General features: G+C 44.3%; 1 protein-coding gene across 1 annotated transcript in view; it reads right to left on the bottom strand.

The window, feature by feature from the left end:
* LOC117360800 (dipeptidyl peptidase 4-like) overlaps nt 1-22,706 on the bottom strand; it is a 165,583-nt gene that overhangs the window by 36,119 nt on the left and 106,758 nt on the right. Inside the window, exons 15-21 of the mRNA XM_033945200.1 lie at nt 17,543-17,650; nt 17,382-17,452; nt 14,323-14,370; nt 11,490-11,614; nt 11,347-11,394; nt 8,895-8,993; nt 1,324-1,393 (exon numbers count right to left, since the gene is read on the bottom strand). Of these exons, the coding sequence (XP_033801091.1) occupies nt 1,324-1,393; nt 8,895-8,993; nt 11,347-11,394; nt 11,490-11,614; nt 14,323-14,370; nt 17,382-17,452; nt 17,543-17,650 (569 nt within the window). The remainder of the gene's footprint in view (nt 1-1,323; nt 1,394-8,894; nt 8,994-11,346; nt 11,395-11,489; nt 11,615-14,322; nt 14,371-17,381; nt 17,453-17,542; nt 17,651-22,706) is intronic.

Genomic DNA, 22,706 nt, shown 5'->3' with positions numbered 1-22,706 from the left:
ACAGAAAAAAAAAACTACTGGTAAGCCCTGAAGGCCACTGCTGACCAGAACTGATAGGGGACCCGGTGGAGTAGAGTGGCCAAGCTGACCATTCCTGACAGGGGGGACTGATGCTGGCATGAGATCAAATAGTGAAGCAAGAGGGTTATTGATTTCTTATTGTATGTTGGCTTTTATTTCTTTTCTATGTATATTTGGATGTATGATGTAAAGAACAACAAAAAGAGGCATTGGAGATGTCACAGCCAACTGATGGTTACGAGTCTTTTATTTGAAGTCAAACAGCCGACTAGGATCCAAGTTTCGGCGACTGCGTTGCCTTCCTCAGGGGACAATGTATGATGTAAGACTTTTTGGCCCAGATTCTGTAACTGGCGCCATTGTCGGTGGCTGCCTTAAAAGCGGCCACCGATCGCATGTCAATCACATGACGGCACAGGGTACAGAATCGTGCCACCAACAAAGGTAGGCATTGGAAACGTAAGCCAGGGTTTTCCTGGACTACGTTTCCAGCGCCTATCTATGATGTGAATTGCGCCTCCACAGGCACTTCAGGCCACCTAACACCACTTCTAGTGTTAGCCACGGCCACAGTGGCGTTCGGTGGCCTACAGCACCTAGGAGATGCGATTCCGGTGCTGGTAAGCGCCTTGAAACTCATTTAAAACATTGGTTAAATGGCTTTTTTTTTTTTTTTTAACTGAGCTTGGGCACCTACTGGCACCTAAAAATTTGGTGCCGGTTCTTGAATCTGAGCTTTTGTAATCAGTTTTGTGATTTTATATTGTAAAGGGGAATATTAAATAAAATACATAAATAAACATAAAAATATTTATCAAATACCTCCTGCGGAATTTAAACCCTGAAGACTGAGGTAATATATAAGGTTTTTGTGGCATAGGCACAGCTGAATAACACATAACTATGCTGATATTCAGCAGGAGATTGCTGGCTAAGTTTGCCACCCAGATAGACCCACATAAAAAGGTCTATCTTTAGCTGCTAAGACTAGCCAATGAATACTGGCTTAGCTGGTGATGTCTTGGCCGGCCAAATATAAGCCAGAAATTCAATGCCAGTCGTCAGATATGGTGCTGGCACTGAACTTCCAGGTTTACCATAGACTGCAGGAGACAGCTGGCTATTTCTCACGGTCTGAATGTCGGGCAGTTACTATTTGTTTAAAATGAAGTTAGAAAACTTTTATAACAGTTTTTCTCTTTTCTTATTTGCATTTTTTAAAGTATCAAAAGTCTTGCCAGAGCTGTACATCAAATTCATGCCTTTGAAATGTATATGTTCAACTGAATAAAATCTACTTACACATCAATAAGTAGTGGATATTTCTTTGATTTATCAAAATGAGGAGGTAGGGTCAGTTGATACCACAAATCTAAATGTAAACAAACATATATAAATAGATAGATATATTTCAAAAACAAAATTAAGGGCTTGGATTTTTAATGAATTTGAAGTTTATATTGCTTGATTGTACACAGATTAAATCATCACCAAAGTTTCACATATTAGTGACTCTAGACAATAACCGGTCAATATTCAGCCAACGGAAGTTAGTATTATTTTAATTGCTGATCTTCACAGGGAGAATTAGGCGCCAATATTCAGTGCCAAGTCATGATATGCAGGTCCTGGCCAATATACAGCTAGGGCCTGCATAAGGAAAGCAGGTCCTTCCAATGAACCATCCCTCCCCAATTCTTATTCCTCTTCAATCTCCTGATCCCTCCAAGGATCAAGAAACCTCTCCTGACCCCTTCTGAAGATCAATGGGCCCCCCTCCCTCACATCTTCCCCAGGGGTTCATGGCCTCCTCTTTCCTAATCACAAAGATCCATGGTCTTTCTTTCCCCCCCCTCCAACCATTCTGATTCCTCTTCCTCCTTTCTCCTCTGAAAGGAACTAGATGCCTCAAAAAGAATCCCCCACTTTGATCCCCTTTAGGCCCCCATGGCTTATCTTTAAAGTTCCTAGTGGTTGAGAGGTCCAATAGGCAGGGATGATAGCTCACTTACTCTTGTTCCTGTGGCTCTGATATCAAAGTGAACATTATAAACACTAAGCTTTATCTTTAATCTTATCTATTGTTTTGCCTTTTGTCTTTGTTTTGTTCTATTTCTATCATTTAAATTTCTCCAGAATTCTACTGTTCAACGGCTCCCCCTTCTGCTTCTATTCCTTTCTCTCCTCTCTTCTACCTTCCAAAGTATTTAGATCAATGCTGTCTTGTTAAAATGTTTATTTTATTTTTATTTTTCCTCTAACTCTACTTTTCACTTCTCTATTACCCTCCAGGTACTTTAGTTAGATTGTGAGCCTTCGGGACAGTAAGGGAATTTTTCAAGTACCTTTCTTATTTCTAATCTTAATGTATATTTTCTGTAAACCGCTTAGAACCTAACGGATGTAGCGGTATATAAGAAATAAATTACATTACATTACATTACATTACTAACAGCAGTCTCATGATACTAGTGCTAGTACAGCAAGTCTGCCACTAGAGATCACAGAGGCCCTTTGGAGACTTGAGCCACAAGTGGCAGGAAGAAGTGGGCATCAATCCTGCATCTTGGACTCCTAGACCATCAAGGATCTTAAAGGTAGATTCAGCGTGGTCTACAGGAATTGGAGGGGGGCAGAAGCTACTTATTGGTTAGTTCCCTTCAGAAGAAAGGGAGGAGATCAGAACTGGGGGAGTATTAAGAAGAAGGGGACTATTGATTTTTAGGGAGCGGCATGTAAAGGAGTTAGTTATGGATCCAGGGGTGGGGAGAAACAGAAAGTTGGGGGCTGCAGGGGTTCCGGCACTTTGTCCGGGTTTTGAAAAGCCTCCTGAAATTCCATCAGGCAGGGAGGAAATCCGCACATGCGCGACAAGAGCAGGCAGTGGGGGGTGGAGCTAGGGTGGGACTGGGGATGGGATTAGGGCATGTTTTTCTCTGCTCCAGTTATCTCATTTCCTACTGAAGTTTTGCTGCTTAATATACCAGGGTAAAATATTTAGGAGTGGTTATGGACAAGGAAATAACTTTTTGATATCAAATACATTCTGTTATGGAAAAACTGAGGGTTCAGAATATACTGATCCTCCAGGTAGATTTCAGGTAAGTCCTGCAAAGTCTGTCATTGAGCTGCCTGGATTTCTGGAATCTAGGATATGTGGGATTACCTGCATCATTGATTCAATCTTTACAAGTAGTGCAAAATTCAGTTCCTATGAGCGGCACCGCAGAGATTGGGACTTGATCTTTAATCAACTGGCAGTTTGAGGACTTGGGGGGGAGGGGGATTAGGAGAGGTTGTGGGGACGCTATGGGGCTCATAATAAAAAAAAAACGTCTAAAAAGTGGCCTAAATGGGTACTTGGACGATCAAAAAGCCTGATCGTCCAAGTACCCATAATCAAAACTGGTTTTAGACGTATCTAAAATCAGCTTAGGCCTTTCCCCTGCCTCTAAACGCATAGAGTGAAAAGAGGTATTTTTAGAGGAGGGGAAAGGGCGGGAGGTGGGCCGACCTACACCTAGGCATAAAGCAAGTATAACCAAATCTTTCGACAGGTTGCCTAGTCGGCACTAATACGTTTTGACTTAGAATAAGTCAAAATAGGAATAAGTGCTGAAAAAGGGCATGCTGAGCTGATGGCGGCTGGCACGATCAGCTCAGCGGCCTGGCAACCTACCCACCCCCCACCACAACCATCGCGGCAGGAGAGATGGCTCATCTCACCTGCCGCGATGCGATCACCCTTCTACCTGAACTACCGTGACCCGCGGCAGGAGAGATGCCCAATCTCTCCAGCCGCAATTTGTGGCAGTTCGGGTAGAGGGGTGATTGCATTGCGGCAGGGTAGATAGCCAATCTCTCCTGCTGCAATGCATCACCCCCCTCCCCCGACAATGATCTGGGCAGGAGGGAGCCCTAGCTTTCCTGCCCTGGTGAGCCGTGACCCCCTCCCCGCCCGACAAGATCAGAGCAAGAGGGAGACCAAGCCCTCCTGCCCTGGAGAGCTGCGCCCCCCCCCCTCCGCCAATTACGATTGGGCCAGGAAGGAGCCCTACTGGGCCAATTCTGGTTGGCCCAGGTGCCTCAGGCCCCACCTGTGGGCAGGGTTTGAACCGCCTGGGCCAATCAGGCCCTAAGGCCCACCATTCCAGGGACCCGTCCATTCGGCCAACTTGTACAGGTATGGGGAAGGGGATTTGGGGTGGGAGGGTCGAGGGGTCAGCGGGGTTCTCGCGGGTCAGCAAGGGGACGATCGTGGGTTCGGGGGGGGGGCTCTTATGTTGGGCTTTTGGGACTTAGGCTTTTTTTGGTTGATTATATGTTGTTAGTGTAGACATAGTGGTGGTCTGGGTGTTTAAACAGCTGAACGTAGAGGCAGGCCATTATAAGAAAAAAAAACCTCCTTTTGGATGTTTTTTTTGATAATGAACATTTTCCCTGCTTCTACTTTCAACGTGTAGGCCAAAAGGGGACTTAGACGTTTTTTTTTATTATGCCCCTCTATGTGTTTTGGTTGTTGTCTACTGTTCATTATGTATGCTGTGTTATTTTCCAAGTTTCCAAGTTTATTAAAAATTTAATAAAATCACTTATCTTAGGGCTCCTTTTACGAAGCCACGTTGGTGGTTTAACGCGCGAAATAGCGCGTGCTAATTTGCCGGCCACGCTAGCCGCTACCACCTCCTCTTGAGCAGGCGGTAGTTTTGGCTAGCACGGAGGTTAGCATGCGCTACAAATGTGCTTGTGATAAAGCCGTTAAAGCGGCTTCGTAAAAGGAGTCCTTACTTTGCTAAGCAAAATACAATTTTTTTTTAAAGGAACATTTAAAACAGAATTTAAAAGAACAAGAGATAACAAAGACATTGGGCTCCTTTTATCAAGCTGCGCTAGCAAGGTTAACGCGCGTGACGTTTCATCATGCGCTAACCCCCGCGCTGGCCTAAAACTACTGCCTGCTCAAGAGGAGGCGGTAGCAGCTAGCGCGGCCGGGGGTTTAATGCGCGCTATTACGCGCATTAAACCGCTAGCGCGGCTTGATAAAAGGAGTCCATTGTCTGACTGGTACAAAAGGGAAGAAGGGAGAAATACATTATTTGTAAAGGAAAGCTACATTAAAGGTAAAAACGAAAGGGAGGGGATGGATTGTATTAAATCACAGAATGCATCAAAGAGAAATTAAACATCATAGGCATCCTTAAATAAAAAACATTTTAGGCTGCTTTTGAAACGGTCCATGCTCTTTTCTTCCCTTAGATATAAAGGGAGGGCATTCCAAATAGTTGGAGCGATTACAAAAAAAATATGACGTGTGCCTGTTATCTTTAAAGCTGGAACAGTCAGTAAATGTTGGTCGGATGATTGAAGTGCACATGATGGAATGTAAGGAATAAGTAAATTATTTATGAATTGTGGTTCATTTACAATAAAAATTTAATGCTATAAAAAAATGTAGTTGTATGGTTATTGTCTGGGTTGGATAAATATGAAAATGTTGGGTTGGATAAGTATGAACATGGAATTCCTTTTTATTCAGAAACTACAATGGTTGCCTGTGGCTCAAAGGATTAAATTTAAATTGTTACCAAGAGTCTGAATCACAAATTGTGCCAATACATTTCAAACAACATTCATTGTTTTGTGCTAAGAAGGTTGCTTTGTTCAGAAGACTCTTATATGCTGGTTGTACTGACTTTTTGGGCCACTCGATTGGAACATATAGATAAGAGGGCTTACCGTATTTTCACGCATATAACGCGCATACGTGTATAACACGCATACGCATATAGCGCGCGGGTCCAAAGCATTTCTGTAAAAAATTTTTTATATAGCACGCACACGCGTATACCGCGCATGCTGCTATAACCTCCTCCCACACCCGCTAACTCTTCTGGCCTGCGAACTGGCATCCTCCCCCCTCCCCCACGATCCTACATCCCCCCCAGCACCGCAAAATATCTCTTACCCGATTGGGCACCGGCACCAGCACCAATGCACAGGACGTGCCAGTGCCAGTACCCGAAGATCCTCCCTCGTTGTTGCTGGGCTGGGCTGGGCGGTGCGAGGGAGATCCTCCTTCTTCCTTGTGCCGGACTGGACTGGGCTTTGAGCATTTGCGCATGCTCAAAGCCTTCTGGTCTCGCTCTCTCCGAGATTCTGGTCTCGGAGAGAGCGAGACCAGAAGGCTTTGAGCATGCACAAATGCTCAAAGCCCAGTCCAACCTGGCACAAGGAAGAAGGAGGATCTCCCTCGCACCGCCCAGCCCAGCCCAGCAACAACGAGGGAGGATGTTCGGGCACTGGCACTGGCATGTCCTGTGCATTGGTGCTGGTGCCGGTGCCCAATCGGGTAAGAGATGTTTTGCGGTGCTGGGGGGGTGTAGGATCGCGGGGGAGGGGGGGTGACGTGAGCGGGGGGAAGGATGCCGGTTCGCAGGGGGGATGCCGGATCGGAATGAAAAAAAAAATTGTACAACGCGCTCACGCGTATAACGCGCAAGGTTATGCACGGTTTGTAAAAATCGTGTATAACGCACGCGTTATATGCGTGAAAATACAGTACACTATAGTTGGCCTGAGTGGAACAGATTGCCTGTGGGACTGCAATGTAAAATAATTTATCAGTACAGTGGTGCCTCGCATAACGGACGCCTCGCACAGCGAACGCTGCGCACAACGAACTTTATGTCTTGATTCGTACAACGAACTTCGTTTCACACAACGAAGTCGCCCGAGCTGCATCCTTCCGCGCAGGCACTGCGCTTAACTGCCCTCTCTCCGCCTGGCTCCCTTTTGCCCCCCCCGACTCCCCGACACGATCGGGGCAAGAGGGAGCCCAAGCCCTCTTGCCCCCCCGACTCCCCGACACGATCGGGGCAAGAGGGAGCCCAAGCCCTCTTGCCCCCCCCGACTCCCCGACACGATCGGGGCAAGAGGGAGCCCAAGCCCTCTTGCCCCCCCGACTCCCCGACACGATCGGGCCAGGAGGGAGCCCAAGTCCTCCTGGCCACGGCGACCCCCTAACCCCACCCTGCACTACATTACGGGCAGGAGGGATCCCAGGCCCTCCTGCCCTCGACGCAAACCCCCCCTCCCCCCAACGACCGCCCCCCCCAAGAACCTCCGACCGCCCCCCAGCCGACCCGCGACCCCCCTGGCCGACCCCCACGACACCCCCAACCCCCTTCCCCGTACCTTTCTGTAGTTGGCCGGACAGACGGGAGCCAAACCCGCCTGTCCGGCAGGCAGCCAACGACGGAATGAGGCCGGATTGGCCCATCCGTCCCAAAGCTCCGCCTACTGGTGGGGCCTAAGGCGCCTGGGCCAATCAGAATAGGCCCGGGAGCCTTAGGTCCCTCCTGGGGGCGGGGCCTGAGGCACATGGGCCCAACCCGACCATGTGCCTCAGGCCCTGCCCCCAGGAGGGACCTAAGGCTCCCGGGCCTATTCTGATTGGCCCAGGCGCCTTAGGCCCCACCAGTAGGCGGAGCTTTGGGACGGATGGGCCAATCCGGCCTCATTCCGTCGTTGGCTGCCTGCCGGACAGGCGGGTTTGGCTCCCGTCTGTCCGGCCAACTACAGAAAGGTACGGGGAAGGGGGTTGGGGGTGTCGTGGGGGTCGGCCAGGGGGGTCGCGGGTCGGCTGGGGGGGGCGGTCGGAGGTTCTTGGGGGGGGCGGTCGTTGGGGGGAGGGGGGGGTTTGCGTCGAGGGCAGGAGGGCCTGGGATCCCTCCTGCCCGTAATGTAGTGCAGGGTGGGGTTAGGGGGTCGCCGTGGCCAGGAGGACTTGGGCTCCCTCCTGGCCCGATATTGTCGGGGAGTTGGGGAATCGGCGGGGCAAGAGGGCTTGGGCTCCCTCTTGCCCCGATCGTGTCGGGGAGTCGGGGGGGCAAGAGGGCTTGGGCTCCCTCTTGCCCCGATCGTGTCGGGGAGTCGGGGGGGCAAGAGGGCTTGGGCTCCCTCTTGCCCCGATCGTGTCGGGGAGTCGGGGGGCAAGAGGGCGTGGGCTCCCTCTTGCCCCGATCGTGTCGGGGAGTCGGGGGGCAAGAGGGCTTGGGCTCCCTCTTGCCCCGATCGTGTCGGGGAGTCGGGGAGTCGGGGAGTCGGGGGGGCAAGAGGGCTTGAGCTCCCTCTTGCCCCGATCGTGTCGGGGGTGCCAGGGACCACACGGAGTCACCCACCGTACCACCCGATTCGGGTAAGCGCAGGTATCGGTGGGTGGCTTATTTGCGGGGGGGTGCCTTATTTTACATTTTTTTCTAAAAAGGGGGGGCTGTCTTATTTGATGGCCCTGCCTTATCATCGGGGAAACACGGTAGAAAAAAAAAAAAAAATGAACAGTTAAGTCCCAGTTTTTGCCGCTGAGACTCTGCCCTCTCTCACTGTAAAATTAGACTCTACTTAGTCTGTCTTTAAATTTAAAAAATGTGTGTTGTTTTAAAAAACAATTATGTTTTTAGATGTATCTAAATAAAAATAATAACCAAAAATTTATCTTTTTTTATGTCATCTTAGCATATTTTATGCTGCAGAACGAATTATTTTTTTTTACATGTATTCTTATGGGAAAACGCGTTTCACATAACGAACGTTTCGCATAACAAACTTGCTCCTGGAACCAATTAAGTTCGTTGTGTGAGGCACCACTGTATTTAAATGGTTGCTGATACAGCATTTATTCATACAGGTGAAGTTCTAAATAGCTGCGGCTATCTGGACTCTTCTGATATTTTTAAAAATGTGTTATTTTTGTTATGTATTCCTGTACCTCGCTTTGGAATAAGGTGGGTTATAAATTTGTAATAAAATAATTGGCAATCATCGATCATAAGGGTAACTGCAAAATTTAGAAAATGATCAGCGTTTAGACTTACCAAAGTTATGCAGCTTAATTGTGTTGTTTTCTGTGGAAGGCATCTGAATATCCTTTAACAAGGTTTCCAGCCTGGTGTTATCCTCTAGAATTCTGATTTCTAAGCAGATAATTGGCAGCATTCAATGCACCCGTGGTAAAAGGACAGTCACCAATCAATTTGAAACCAGATAGTATTTTCATCATGCAGTTTTATTTTCTTCATCCCCCCCACCAACACACACACACATTTCCTTTTCTAGGTGGGTTAGTTGGATGTTTATCCAATACAAATAACCCTTAGAGCAGATGCTGGACAAAACAGTGTCATAAGCAAACGTTTCTCTCAGTGCAACCCCTTCCTTTCAGGCTCTTGCACTAACAAACTTGTAGATTGTTGCAAGTGTGCTGTGATACCCCACCCCCCACCCTGGCTTTTTACCCAATGTGGACCTCCATTTCTTACTCATCCTTGGAAAAAGCCCTACCTATAGGAGTATTTATTTTAAAAAAGTTTCTAGCCTGCTTAAACCTAAGTGGTTTACAAAATATAAACATAATCTGACATACAAACATTTAAAAGAACAACATTATCAACTATCTAACATTCACCTCAGTCAAAATTCAATTTAGTCAAGTAAAAACTTCCATAAGCAAAATGGTTTTCAGAACATTTTTTTTAAAAAAATCTCTGAACATCAGTCCAATCAATTAAAAGCTTCCATGAATAATGTAATTTTCAGGACTTTCTTACATTTCTAAACATCAGGGAGCAGTCTTAATAATCCCTTTAGATTATTCCATAATAATACACCTGCCATGGAAATTGAAGATTTTCTGGTATTTGCATAATGCATGTGTAACAGTTCTTCTGTTACCTATCGCAAGGCTCCCTGTGATCATAAAGACCCAATGGGGTGATATAAGCTCATCTCTTGTGTCAAATACTGAAGAATCTTACAATGAATAACTTTAAAGACCAACACTAAAACTTTAAAGATAATACAAAATTTGACAGGTTCGGGGTCCGGTCCATTGAGGCTGTTAGGGCAGCTTTGACCCTTGGGGCAGTGCTCAAGTTTGCTGTGTGTTTGTGTGTATTCCACTAGCTTCATTTGCTGATAGGCTGCTAGTGTTCTTGGGCCGGTCCTGGTATGTCTCAAGGGACTTACAGTAGAAGTTTCAGCAATGGTGTTACTAGTTCATATTTGCTACCACCACATATCAGACGTGCTACTGCATTTTGCACCACCTGCAATACCTTACACCTTAAAGATGCTATTCCCAGATAAAGGGCATTGCAGTAGTCTAATTTTTGAATTACTATAGATTGTACCAGGCAGGGAACACTGATAAAATCACACTGATTACAATGCAGCTCTCTTTATTATACGATTTATGTAAATTCATTGCAATTTACGGCCTCTTTTACAAAGCCGCACAGCAACAGCCCCGAAGCCCTTTTAAATTTCTATGGGTTTCGGGGCCGTTAGCACAGCACAGCCTCTAGCGCGGCTTTAAAAAAGAGGCCGTAAGTCTTATTTTACAGTTAAAGGAGGCATTTATTAAGGTGCATTATGGCTAGAACATGTATTATTTGCCCCTTAACATGTGTTAAAGGACATGTGCTACATTCCTGTAAAGCATGTTAGTCTAATGTACCATAGGTTACACAGCAAAACTTTCACTACTATGTAAATTGAATAGTATAGCTTACAATGAACACTTCAAATTGTGTTATTCATGGAAAAATAACAGCAGCAAAATGCTGACATACCTGAATAGGAAGCATTGGGCTGCAAAGGTGCAACCTGATGCTCCCAGCTGCTTCTTAACAGAGCCAGCCAAAATCTGATGCCCATTCCCAGTCACAACCCCTACTCCTAATGTCCCCCAATCACTTTTGTTCCTCACAAAAACCTCCCCACTCAATTCCCCCCCCCTCCCATAGCCCTCTACCCTGAAGACCCCTCCCCCCTTTCTCTAGCCCCTGTTATTTTCATGCTAGGCCCTTCTGGGGCTACCTTGCAACATTTCTGATTTCAGGAGGGATTGAGTTATGAATAGGAGGGATCCCCAGTTGCTCCTGCCACTTGCTAGTGCTAGGTTCAAAATGGCTTCTGCAACCTCATGGGATTATTCCTAGGGGTCAAGTCAACCCTTTGCTTGATCTATAGCAGTAGTAGCACAGGACTGCCAATGCTCCTAGTTGACAGCAAGCAGTGTTGTTCATATACTGCAAGAATGACTAATCTGTGGCACTGAGCTACTTCACTCCCAAGTCTGACTTTTATTGCACCTTAATTACTTTTACTATCGTAAAAATTAATATCACTGTACAGTGAGTCATTTCAATATCTCAAGTAAGGACTTTGAATTTTTCGCCTATTACTTTTTAACTAAGTATTTGTAAGGAACGTATGCTACAGAGTTTAAATGTTTCCAGATTCACTTGAAGTAGTGCCAGATCATACCTGTATCATCGGTACTCCTCTGTATGGTAAAAATGGGAATGCCTGGACCTGTGACAATAGAGTAAGAAGATGTTTATATCTTTCCTAAATGTATTCCTAAATACAGCCATATTTTTTAACTTTGTATTGAGTCTCATACTCACCATGACAAATCAGCCTATAATAACTGGAATTTTTGCTAAAATATGCAGAATAATACTGGCATCTTTCTGGTCGCAGTCCACAAGTAATACAAACTGCCTGATTTGACTCGTCCAACCTTTTTATTCTGTAAAGTGTATGAAAAGGTTTTTTTTTAACATTAAAATCAATTCAAATAATATTTGTTGAAATATAAAGATGTTAGATGCCTTGTTAAAATGTCATATAAATACTCATATTTCAAGGGTCAATTTAAAAGGCATTTCTACAGGTAAATAGTGTGTTATCTGATTGTTATTGTGCTTTTATTATAATTTGTATTCTATTATTGTATCATAGGTTTCACTGTCATGCTTGCCACTATCCACCATTTCCTGAATTCTTTATTATAAACTACTTAGATCTTTTAATGGCTTAGCGGTTATCAAACAAGATTGAAAAGTGAAATGTTAATACAGAAAAAGGCTTGCATGAAATTGCCTGGATGTGCATAAATTTATACACACCAATATGTGTATAAACTTATCCGATCTGAGTGGAGGCATTCCTGTGGGCGGGACTCAGAAGGGGTTAATATTTATGAACAAACTTTGGCCCCCGTTTATCAAGCTGCGGTAGAGCGTTTTAGTGTGGGCCTGTGAAGTAAATGCTCTGATGCTCATAGAACTTAAATAAGCATCGGAGCATTTACCTCGTCGGATCATGCTAAAATGTCCTACCATAATTTGATAAAAGGGGGCCTTTATATAAACTAAAATATACACATATGTGTACAAAATAAGCCAGTCTGAATAGAAGAGTAAATGTGGATAATTTTTTATCTCAGTGTGAAAGTATGCAAAAATCTTTCCTTTAAAGAGTGGTGTTACTAGAGGCTAGACACCCTGTTTTATAATTACCAGGATTTTTTTTTCCTTTAACTGTACTTTTCTAGAACTATGATTGTAATATTAGGCATGGAGGGACATTTTTAACATATCTAAGGGCTCCTTTTACTAAGCTGCGCTAGCGGTTTTAGCACGCTCTGCAGATTAGCGCCCAAAAACTAACACCAGCTCAAAGGTGGCGTTAGCATCTAGCGCATATGGCAATTTAGCGTGCGCTAAATGTGCGCTAAAACCGCTAGCGCAGCTTAGTAAAAGGAGCCCTAAGTCTCACTTTATACATTTTGAGAAAAAATGTCCAAACAACTGGATGGAGAAAATGTCTATTTTCAAAACTGCAAGATATCTTATCTTTTTTTTTTTAAATGAGCTATCTAGATGTTTGGGCCCTTAGTGCATCTATTTTTTTGGCCATCTTCAAATATGAAAACATCCAAATGCAAAATGTCTAAAACCAAACCATTTGGATGTAGGCGGGGCCACACTCTATACTAGACCGGCCATATAGACATACCAGCTGAGCAGTAGGGCATCTTAGGGGGCATTGCTGTGAATTTCATATAAAGGTTGCCAGGTACACATCTCACCAGAACCCCCATTGTATTCTGTGCCCTGTAAAACTCACCCAAAATCTACTGGAGCCACCTGTCTACCATCTCAATAGGCCTTCTGACTGCAGGTGTCACTTATATATAGGTACAATATGTTTTTAGTGGGCTCACACTTTTCCTCACAAGTGTACTAGTTAGGATGGGACATGGCCTGGGTCCCTTTCTTTGGAGTGATAAGAACATAAGATTAGCCTTACTGGGTCAGACTAATGGTCCATCAAGCCCAGAAGCCTGTTCTCATGTTGGCCAATCCAGGTTCCTACAAACTGGCCAAAACCCGAGGAGTAGCAAAATTCCATGCTACCGATCCAGAGCAAGCATTGGTTTCCCCCATGTCTTTCTCAATAACAGATTATGGACTTTTTCTCCAGGAACTTGTCCAAACCTTTCTTAAAACCAACTATGCTATCCACTCTTACCACAACCTCTGACAAAGCGTTCCAGAGCTTAACTATTCTCTGAGGGAAATATTTCCTCCTATTGGTTTTAAAAGTATTTCCCTTTAACTTCATTGAGTGTCCCCCTAGTCTTTGTAATTTTTGATGAAGTGAAAAATCAATCTACTTGTACTCGTTCTACTCCACTCAGGATTTTGTAGACTTCAATCATATCTCCCCTCAGTCGTCTCTTTTCCAAGCTGAAGAGCCCTAATCTTTTTAGTCTTTCCTCATACGAGAGGAGTTCCATCCCCTTTATCATCTTGGTAATTGAGCTGGTGTTAGTTCTAGAAGCTTAGCTCACGGTAATTTCCTGCGTGTGCTAAAAACGCTAGCGCACCTTAGTAAAAGGAGCCAATAATGATAGCACACTCCAGCAATACTCCAGTAAGGCTCCAGTGTTTGTATGTGTAGTTTTAAATTTAACTCCTGTGTCCGGGAATAGACTCCACCTTGTGTGCTTTGTGGACGTCTCTCATTTCTTTGGGGAGCCTGGTCTATTGCCTCTGTTTTTGGTTCCGCAGTTGTTACAGCAGGCCCTTCCAGTGGCTTTGTGGATTCCAAACTACTATAATTTTTTTTTAAATAATGCGAGCAGTTTTACAATTTCCAAATTACAATGGGCCTATTCTCTCCTTTTACAAAACCATGAAAGCGTTTTTTAACACAGGCCAGCATGCCGAATGCTATATGCTGCTCTCGACACTCATAGGAACTCTATGAGTGTCTGGAGCAGCGCAGAGTATTCAGTGCACCAGCCTGCGCTAAAAACTGGTTTTGCAATTTTGTAAAAGGGGGGTATGTATTGGTTTTAATGTTCTCATAAATGATACTAATATTACTACACTTCAAACTTATATTTATTTCTCAACATTAGTCACAAAAGCCATTTATTTATCTTACTTGTAAAGATGTCTTCTGCCTGGGTATCCCTCATTACTAATGTAGTATCTGCAAAATAAAAGACTATTATACATGTGTGCGCCAAAAAATGAATGTGAAAAGTAGTGATGATCCTAGTTCATGAAGGTGGTTCACTCATTCTGCTCCTATGTGAAGCCTTGCACAAATCTGACCAAAACATACAGGGGTCAATATTCAAAAGAGTTTAATCAGGCAGGAGAGCTCTTGCCTGGTTAAACACTGCTGAGATGGTTGTCCACCGATATTCACGACACTTAATTGGGTCAGGCTGCTGAATATGGTCATTGTGCAAGCGGCTAGGTAAGGGGTGGTCTGAGGGCAGAGTTGGGCAGAACTACCACTTAGCCAGTTAGTAGCAGTGGTGTGCTAGTAAGTGGGCTCTCTCTCCAAATACGATGGATCTTCAAATATTTTCCACAGTTTTTTTTTTTTTTAAACACTATTTATTAAATATCTCAAAAGCAAAGTATACCACTTTTCCACATAATCACCCTGTTTTTGCAATACATTTTTCCCAGCATACTAATAACTTACCCTCATACCATTTCTCCCGCCCCAACCATTTCCCGTGAAAATATGAAAGTGCGGAAACTTTATGAAGAATCCTCATCAATAAAAAATAACTTCTGCAATAAAGATAAAAATACTCCAAACATTATTTCCTAATTACTTTATTACATTTTACTACTAGGCATGATTTTAATGTGACTGATTTAACTGTAAGTTAATTTTAAATAGGGGTGGGAGCTCACACCAGCACACCATTGGGTAGCGGCGATATTCAGCAAAAAGACGCCATAAGTTTATCTGCCAAGTTAACTGGGCACTGGCCTGAATATCAACCAGTGACTAGTTAAGTTCCTGATTGCCACATTAATTTGGATATTCAATGCCAGGCACTGGATATGTCCCAGCATTGAACCTCTGGAGTTAATTCAGTCTATGGTTGTGAACAACTTACTACCAAGGACTGAATATCAGGCTTATGAAAGCATACAGCAATGTCGATGTATGAGAACCATTTACCCTAAACTTCATGACTAATATATTCTGACTGTGTAGAATATTCATTTGTCCTAGTTTCTTTAAGCTCTTGAAACCCATCTTGCAAGAATACATAACACAGACAGTAAATCTCAGTAAATAAATCTTTTAGATGTTCCCTCTTTTCACGTGAAATGGAGGAATTCTGTGTTTTATGTAAGAGGCCCCCAGTGGTGGAATTTTCTTCCTGAACAGATTTGAATTACTCACAATTTTAAAACTTGTAAAGGTTTATTGAAAACATTTTTGCTTAAGGAAGTATTTAAATGCTGACTTACTAGATCTAAAATGTTTACTGCGTTAATATGTGGAAGATTAGGTTTTTATTGTATTTTATTGTATGAGTGTGATATTTTTGATCATAGATAACATTTTATTGTCTATTTGAAATATGTATGTTAACGTGTAATCTGCCTAGAAACAATATGATAGAGAGGAATATTTATTTATTTAATTTATTTTCTATCCCATTCTCCCCAACGAGCTCAAAACGGGTTCCAAGTTAAACATACATAATATAGTCAAAACAGTTACAGTGTGTTATGTTTAAAATACATTGCTAATGTCCTAGTATGCCAAATACAGATGGTCAGATTCCAATATACATTTCTCTTTTTAAACATATGGTAGAAGGCAAGGGATTATGTGAAGAGGTATGTTTTTACTGCTTTCCTAAAGTTCAGAAGCCCTTCGAGGGATCTGATCTGTAGGGGGTAGTTGGTTCCAGTAGTTTGATAGGAAATGGGAATAGGATTGGCATCCGGCATTCTGTGGTTGAAGGGCAAGGCCTGGAGGTGCTTGGAGGCATATTTCTTTCTGGGAGCGAAGTAGTCTGTTCGGTACGTATGGAGTGAGGTAGGTTGACATGTAGCCTGGCGCTATGTTGTGCAGAGATTTGTATGCTAGTATCAAGCCCTTAAAGATGCAGCAGTTGGCTATGGGTAGCCAGAAAGACGGTTTTGAAAATCGGCACTTGGACGTCCCGGCGATTTGGAAGTCCAAGTGCTGACTTATGATATTTTTTGGACATCTTTTTTTTTTATTTTTTTTTTATTGTTATGAGCCCTATAAGATATCACCAACCACCTGGGATATAATAGAAATATTAGCAAAAAGCATATCCCTTTTTGAGCTGAATTTTATGTTTTGATCTTCTAGTAATTCGAACTTCCCATTACTACAGCCCTGCCAAATTTACTAGATTCTCTACTTTCTATTAACATTTCTTCACTTGTTTGTCTTTTTGGCCAGGCAGATGCAGGGGCGTAGTGAGGGTGACTGGCACCCAGGGCGGTGGTGCCCCTCCCCCATTCCCCGCCACTTCCCGACCTTCCTGCTGTGGATGCTGCCCCCCCCCTTCCATTCTCCCATACCTCTTTAATTTTCCAGGCACAATCGGCATCACAAGCTCTCCCTCTGATGCCACTTCCAAGGCGTGGGACCTGGAAGTGATGTCAGAGAGAGCCGATTCACCGATGTGGGAAGCATGTTCGTGATACTGCTCATGTCAGGAAAAGTAAAGAGGTATGAGGGAAGGGAAAGGAAGGGGCGCACACGTGCAGTAGGGGGGTCAGGAAGTTGCGGGGGGGGGGGTCAGAGAGTAGGACGGGTGCCGGTGCCCCCATCAAGATGGCACCCAGGGATAACCGCTTCCCCCCAATGCCCTCCTTACTACACCACTGGGCAGATGATAGAATAATCCTCAAATTGTCTCATAAGAGGCCAAATGCATGTGCAAAATATATAGTTTAAACAGTGTGTAGAGATTTCAGAATGAAACTCCCATGCATACTTCACCCTGCCTGCTCTATCTCAAACCTACTGAGCTATCCTTATTTACTGCAAGGAAAGATAATTTTCAAAGGTGTTTTTGTTTTCCTCAGAATGGAGTCCACATTTCTGCAGCCCAGTATCATGATAGGATATGATATGAATTGTTTTATTTCAGGCTACACACAAATTCACTACTAAATTTCTTTGGGTGCAATACTTACATAACGTCCTTGGTTACAGATGCTATAGTTATCACTTCCCACTTTCCACTTGTGATTGGTTTCATTTTTTGCTTTTAAGAGTAAAAGAGGTTCTTCATTAGTCCCTTAGAGTCCTAGGAATATTTAAATCCTGTACGAATAGCAGACAGCTTTGCACTCACCATTGTGCCATTCTCATTGTAATGAATATGCTTGTAACCTTTATCATCGCTGAAGATTCTATAGTAACTGATGCCATCTGGTGCAAAATAGGGCTCGGAAGGTTGAAACTAAAAGAAAATTTGGGACAAACATATATATTGCTCTGAGGAGCAAACGCATGCGAAAATATCTGCAGCAAAAGCAGCAAAAAGTAGCTTTTGATTATTTCAATAACTTCACAAAAGAAATGCCCAGGGAACAGATATTTTTCAGTGAAACAAAGGGTCATGGCATGGCATGAGGGTTAAACGTAGGGTTACCAGATTTTACATATGTAAAATCCAGACCCATAGACCCACCCACAGGCCCACCCAGTTCCACCCATCCTCACCTTGCTCATCTCGGTCGGGAGGGGCATCCCCACATGAGTGGATGCCTCTCCCGATTCGATCTGCTTTTCAAAACCCAGATAAAGTGCAAGGGTTTTGAAAAGCTGTCCGGACACCCGGACATGCTCTCTAAAAAGAGGACATATCCAGGTAAATCCAGACATCTGATAATCATAGTTAAACATGGCAGACCAGTGGCATGTAGTGACATTTATAGCAAGGGATTCAGAAGATGTGCTAAATCAAGGGTGTCCAGCCTCGGCCTTTGCCAGGTTGGGTTTTCAGAATTTCCAAAACGAATATGCACAAGATCTATCTGTATACAATGGAGGCATTGCATGCAAATAGATCTCATGTATATTCATTGGGGAAATCCTGAAAAATACCAAACCTCAAATGGATCTCAGCAAACTACATAGTAAATTAATGACTGTATCAAAGCTATTATTTATAAGAGAGGAAAGGATCTCAGAAACTTGTTCAGATAAAATAATACTTATAATCTGAGACTTACAGGTTATACATTTCTATCCTTGATCCTGAAAAACCTCTCAATAAACTTGTGAACACTTATGGCCAGATTCTAATAGCGGTGTCATGTTAGGTGGTGTTAGATGTCCTCTCCAAAACATTCAGATCAGTCTCTCTCCCCAGTTTCCAATATTTGTACTGTTTTCTTCCTCTGTCCCCATCCTCAAGAAGCTGTATCCCCCGAGCCAGCAGGAGGCAAGGCATGTAACAGTACATAATTTTCTTATGCCATACAGAGCCAGTTATGGTATACACAGTGAGCTCAAAGCCTCATGGTTCATACTAGTGCTGCCCGATTCAGGAAAAAAAAATTTGATTTGATTCGATTCATCCTATTGAATTAATTTTTCGATTCGATTCAATTTTTCTGCCCAAACATCCTGGTGGGTTTATTTTATAGCCTCTTCATCACCTTTGCCCTCTCCTACTCACACTGGTACTGTAGTGTAAACAAAATAAACAAACGAAAAAGACTTTTCCTCTCTCTGTTAAATCCTAGCTCACGCTTGTTGTCTAACACCAGCTCTGACAGGATACACTTTTCAAATCTGACACATTGTAATCACAAAACAGAAAATAAAATTATATTTTCTATCTTTTGTTGTCTGGTCATTATTCAAATCATGTTGGTCCCAGGCTCTGGTTGTCTTCTGATAACTTGCTTGCCAGGGTCTCCTGCCCATTTGTCGTTTCCTTCTTTCTCCGTGCTAACCATCCATCTTGCATATCTGTCCTCCCTTCCGTTTCCCTTCCCTCCCCTTCTGTTTCCCTTCCCCGGAGGTCTGGCATTTTTCCTTTTTTTTTTGTCTCCATCCCCACAGCTGCAGTGATGGACCTCACCATCCCCAGAACCACCATCTCTCCTTTTCTTAACCACCCTTTCACCCAGCATCTCTCCCTCCTTCCCCACCACCCCAGGGATCACCATCTCTCCCATTCTCTTCCCAACTACCCTCCTATCCAGTATCTCTATCCTCCCCACACCATCCCTTGTGTCCAACTTCTCTCCCTTTCTGTTCCTTCCCTCCCTAAATCCCATTAACCACCATCTCTCTCCCTCTCCTCTGTTTTTAGAACCATTATTTCTTCCACCCCCCATTCTAGCATATGCACATCTCTTTGAACCCCCTTCCCTCCCCCTCCTTGTACTTCTACACCAGGGCCCCCCCGAAGGACTGCATGTTCTCCTTTGGCCTCCCGGTCTTACGTTTACTTAATTACATATGGGGAGGGGCTAAAAAATGATCACCCTGGGTGTCACATACCATAGATATACCACTGCTTGTAGCAAGATGTAAAAGGAGGCCAAGCGAGTATACTCCTCCAGATCTGAAGACTCACCAGGATTGATCGCCCATATACAGGAATATCTCACTACTCCACAGGTTCTCTTTTCACTCCGATTATGATTCATATATGGAATAAAAATGGAGCACGTTCATGCGTCTGCGACTGGGCTTCCTGCTGAACGCTAATTGGGGCAGACTAGCAGAAGTGGATCTTCCCTGCAGTGCAGCCAATGTTTGAAGGGAGAAGGGAGGTAGGGCTAGCGAGCTCCTCCTCTTCATTACAGGGGCTCTGAAAAGTCGAAGATATCCGCAAAGCTGAAGATAGACGAGGGAAGAAGGCAGCGTATACACTTAAATGCATGACAGTGGCTGATCCGGGCTGTGCTCCCTTCTCACAACCCCCCTCTCTAACTCCTTCTCTAACCCCCCTCCCTTATCTGAAAAATGTTAGCACCTCTGACAGGTACAGGCTTGGGCTTGTTGCGGGCAGGGTGGAAGAAGGAAGAAGCCAGGTCTGTGCTGTCACTAGTACATAGGAAGGGGAGTCTCATGGCAGGGGAACTCTTCTTTCTGGAACTCTTAAGCACTCGTGCTCACTTGGCTGCTGTAATTAAGTAAAGGGAGATCAGGGGAAAAGCCGGAGGATGCTGCTGCAGCACTTCCCGACTGACCCTCGCTCCCTAAAGCAGGAGCGGCAGTGACCGGCCAGCAAGAGGCAGTGCTGACGCTCCTGTTTTAGGGGGCGAGGGGGAGGGTTAGTCACTGAATCAGCCAGGCTGATTTTTTTTTTTTATAAACAAATCGATTCTAATCGATTCACCTGAAGTGAATCGGTGAATCAATTGGAATCGTGAATCGGGCAGCACTAGTTCATACCATAACTGAAGCACAATTAAGAGTTCTTCCTGCTGACCACAGGGTTTCTTCGAAGCTCTGGAGATGTAGCAAGGATCACCATATTTGTGAACACAAAAAAAAAGGACATATGACCCTGCCCACATTCCACCCACAGCCTCGCCCACATTCCGCCTAATGCAATCTCCCACTTTTCACCTATATCCTTGGTCCCCCTTCCCATCCTCTGTACCCTTTTAGTGCTTCTCTCTCCTTCTCCCTCCCCCTCTCCCTCTCTCTCCCCATCTCTCCACCCCCCCTCCTGTGGGTGCTTCTTTCTTTTTTTTTTCTCTCTCTCTCTGTCTCTCTCTCTTTCCAATCTCTTCTCCTGCTCTTTCTGTCTCTTCCCTCCCATCCCCTACTCCATGCTCTTTTCTTCAGAATACTCTCTTTCCCATAATGCTTCTTCAGCCTTCCATGGTTTCTCCAACCCCCTCCTTCCCTCCCTCCCTCCATGCTGCTTCTCCAGCCCCTTCTATGCTATTTCTCCAGCCTCTCCCAGTTTCTCCAGTCCCTCCCAATATTGATTCTTCAGCCCTTCCTCCTCCAACCTCCTATGCTGCTTCCCTTTACAACCTTTCTCTAGCTCCCAACTCTCCCACCTACCTCCTCCCTGACCACTGTAATTCAATCTTTGGGCATCCAGCAATAGCAACAAGGTAAGCCTACTGCCACCGGCCTGCCCCAGAATCTGCCTCTCTGCAGTGACTTCCTTTTCCCGCACAGGCGGGACCTGCAGAGAGGCAGCTTCTGGAGCAGGCTCACTTCATTGCTGCTGATTGCTGAATTACAGCGGCCAGGGAGAAGGTAGGTGGGAGAGTCGGGAGAGCCAGCTAAACCGGACCAGACTCCCCCATTTAAAAAAAACAAACCAAAACGTTGAAACACCAGAACAGTCAATCGTTCAAATACCATCGTTCAAACACCAGTGTACATAGCCAGGTTTTCTCAGATGTACGGTAACCCTAGATGTAGCTGTCATAGATGGGGATGGAGGGAGAGTAAAGTACCAGTCCACCCTGGCTCTTTTTTATCAATGTTGCTTAATGATAGTTATGGCACTGTCACTTTCATGTCTGTCTCTGCCCTTTCTTTCTCCCTTTGTTTTAAAATTTGGAAGAGACACAAGTAGAACTTCCAATGCTTTACCACCTCTTTCTTTGGGCATAAAAATTTGTTCCATATTCACATTGCTTGAAAAAAAAAAATAGCATTCTATTTTAATGCTCTAGAGTTCAATTGCACTGGTTGGAGCTTTCAAGAAAAGCCTTTCAGAAATGTTATCCCCTTAACTAATCACATCATGGATTTAGAGCAGGGGTGTCAAACACAATCACATTAAGGGGCCAAAATTCAAAACACAGGCTACGTTGCGGGCCAGACCCCGCCCCAGACTCCACCCCCTTAATAGTACTAATTGTAACACTATTTTTTCCATTCATTTTTCACAATATATAATCTTATTAACAACACATAATGGTTAACCACAAAATTATAACCTCTATGCAAATACGGGACCAAAACCTATAAAAACTAATATATACAAATGAAAACCTAAGATTCAAGATTCTGCATGCAGTACAACCCCAGAGAAAAAGAAACAAATGCATTTCTTCCTGAACAATGCTAAATATAGACAGCAGATGTAAATTCTCAAAATTGATACAGTTCAATCACTAAATTGAAATTAAAATCATTCCCCCTACCTTTGTTGTCTCCCTTCCTCCAAGCTGGACCTCAACTAGATGCCTCCCTCTGGCGGGTGTCTTACCTTCTGGCCAGCTCCCACCTGGCTGTTTTATGCAGCCGTGATGCGATGCACGGTGTTATCTTCCTGCCGGCTCCCTCCTCCTCACTGCCGCAGTGTGCACAAAGTCACAGGCTGCGGCTCCACGCACATGCCGCACCTCATCCAGAAGCATTCCCTCTGACGTTGTGATGTCAGAGAGAAGGCTTTCTGTTCAGGTGCAGGAAGCACGTAGGAGCTGCTGCATGGCTTTGTGTACACTGCGGCAGTGAGAAGGAGAAAGCCAGCCAGAAGATAACACCGGGGTCAGCAATGAAAACGCTCATCGCATTGC

Source organism: Geotrypetes seraphini, chromosome 5 (genome assembly GCF_902459505.1).
Source record: "Geotrypetes seraphini chromosome 5, aGeoSer1.1, whole genome shotgun sequence".
NCBI lineage: Eukaryota > Metazoa > Chordata > Amphibia > Gymnophiona > Dermophiidae > Geotrypetes > Geotrypetes seraphini.
This window is presented reverse-complemented; position numbering and strand designations above follow the sequence as displayed.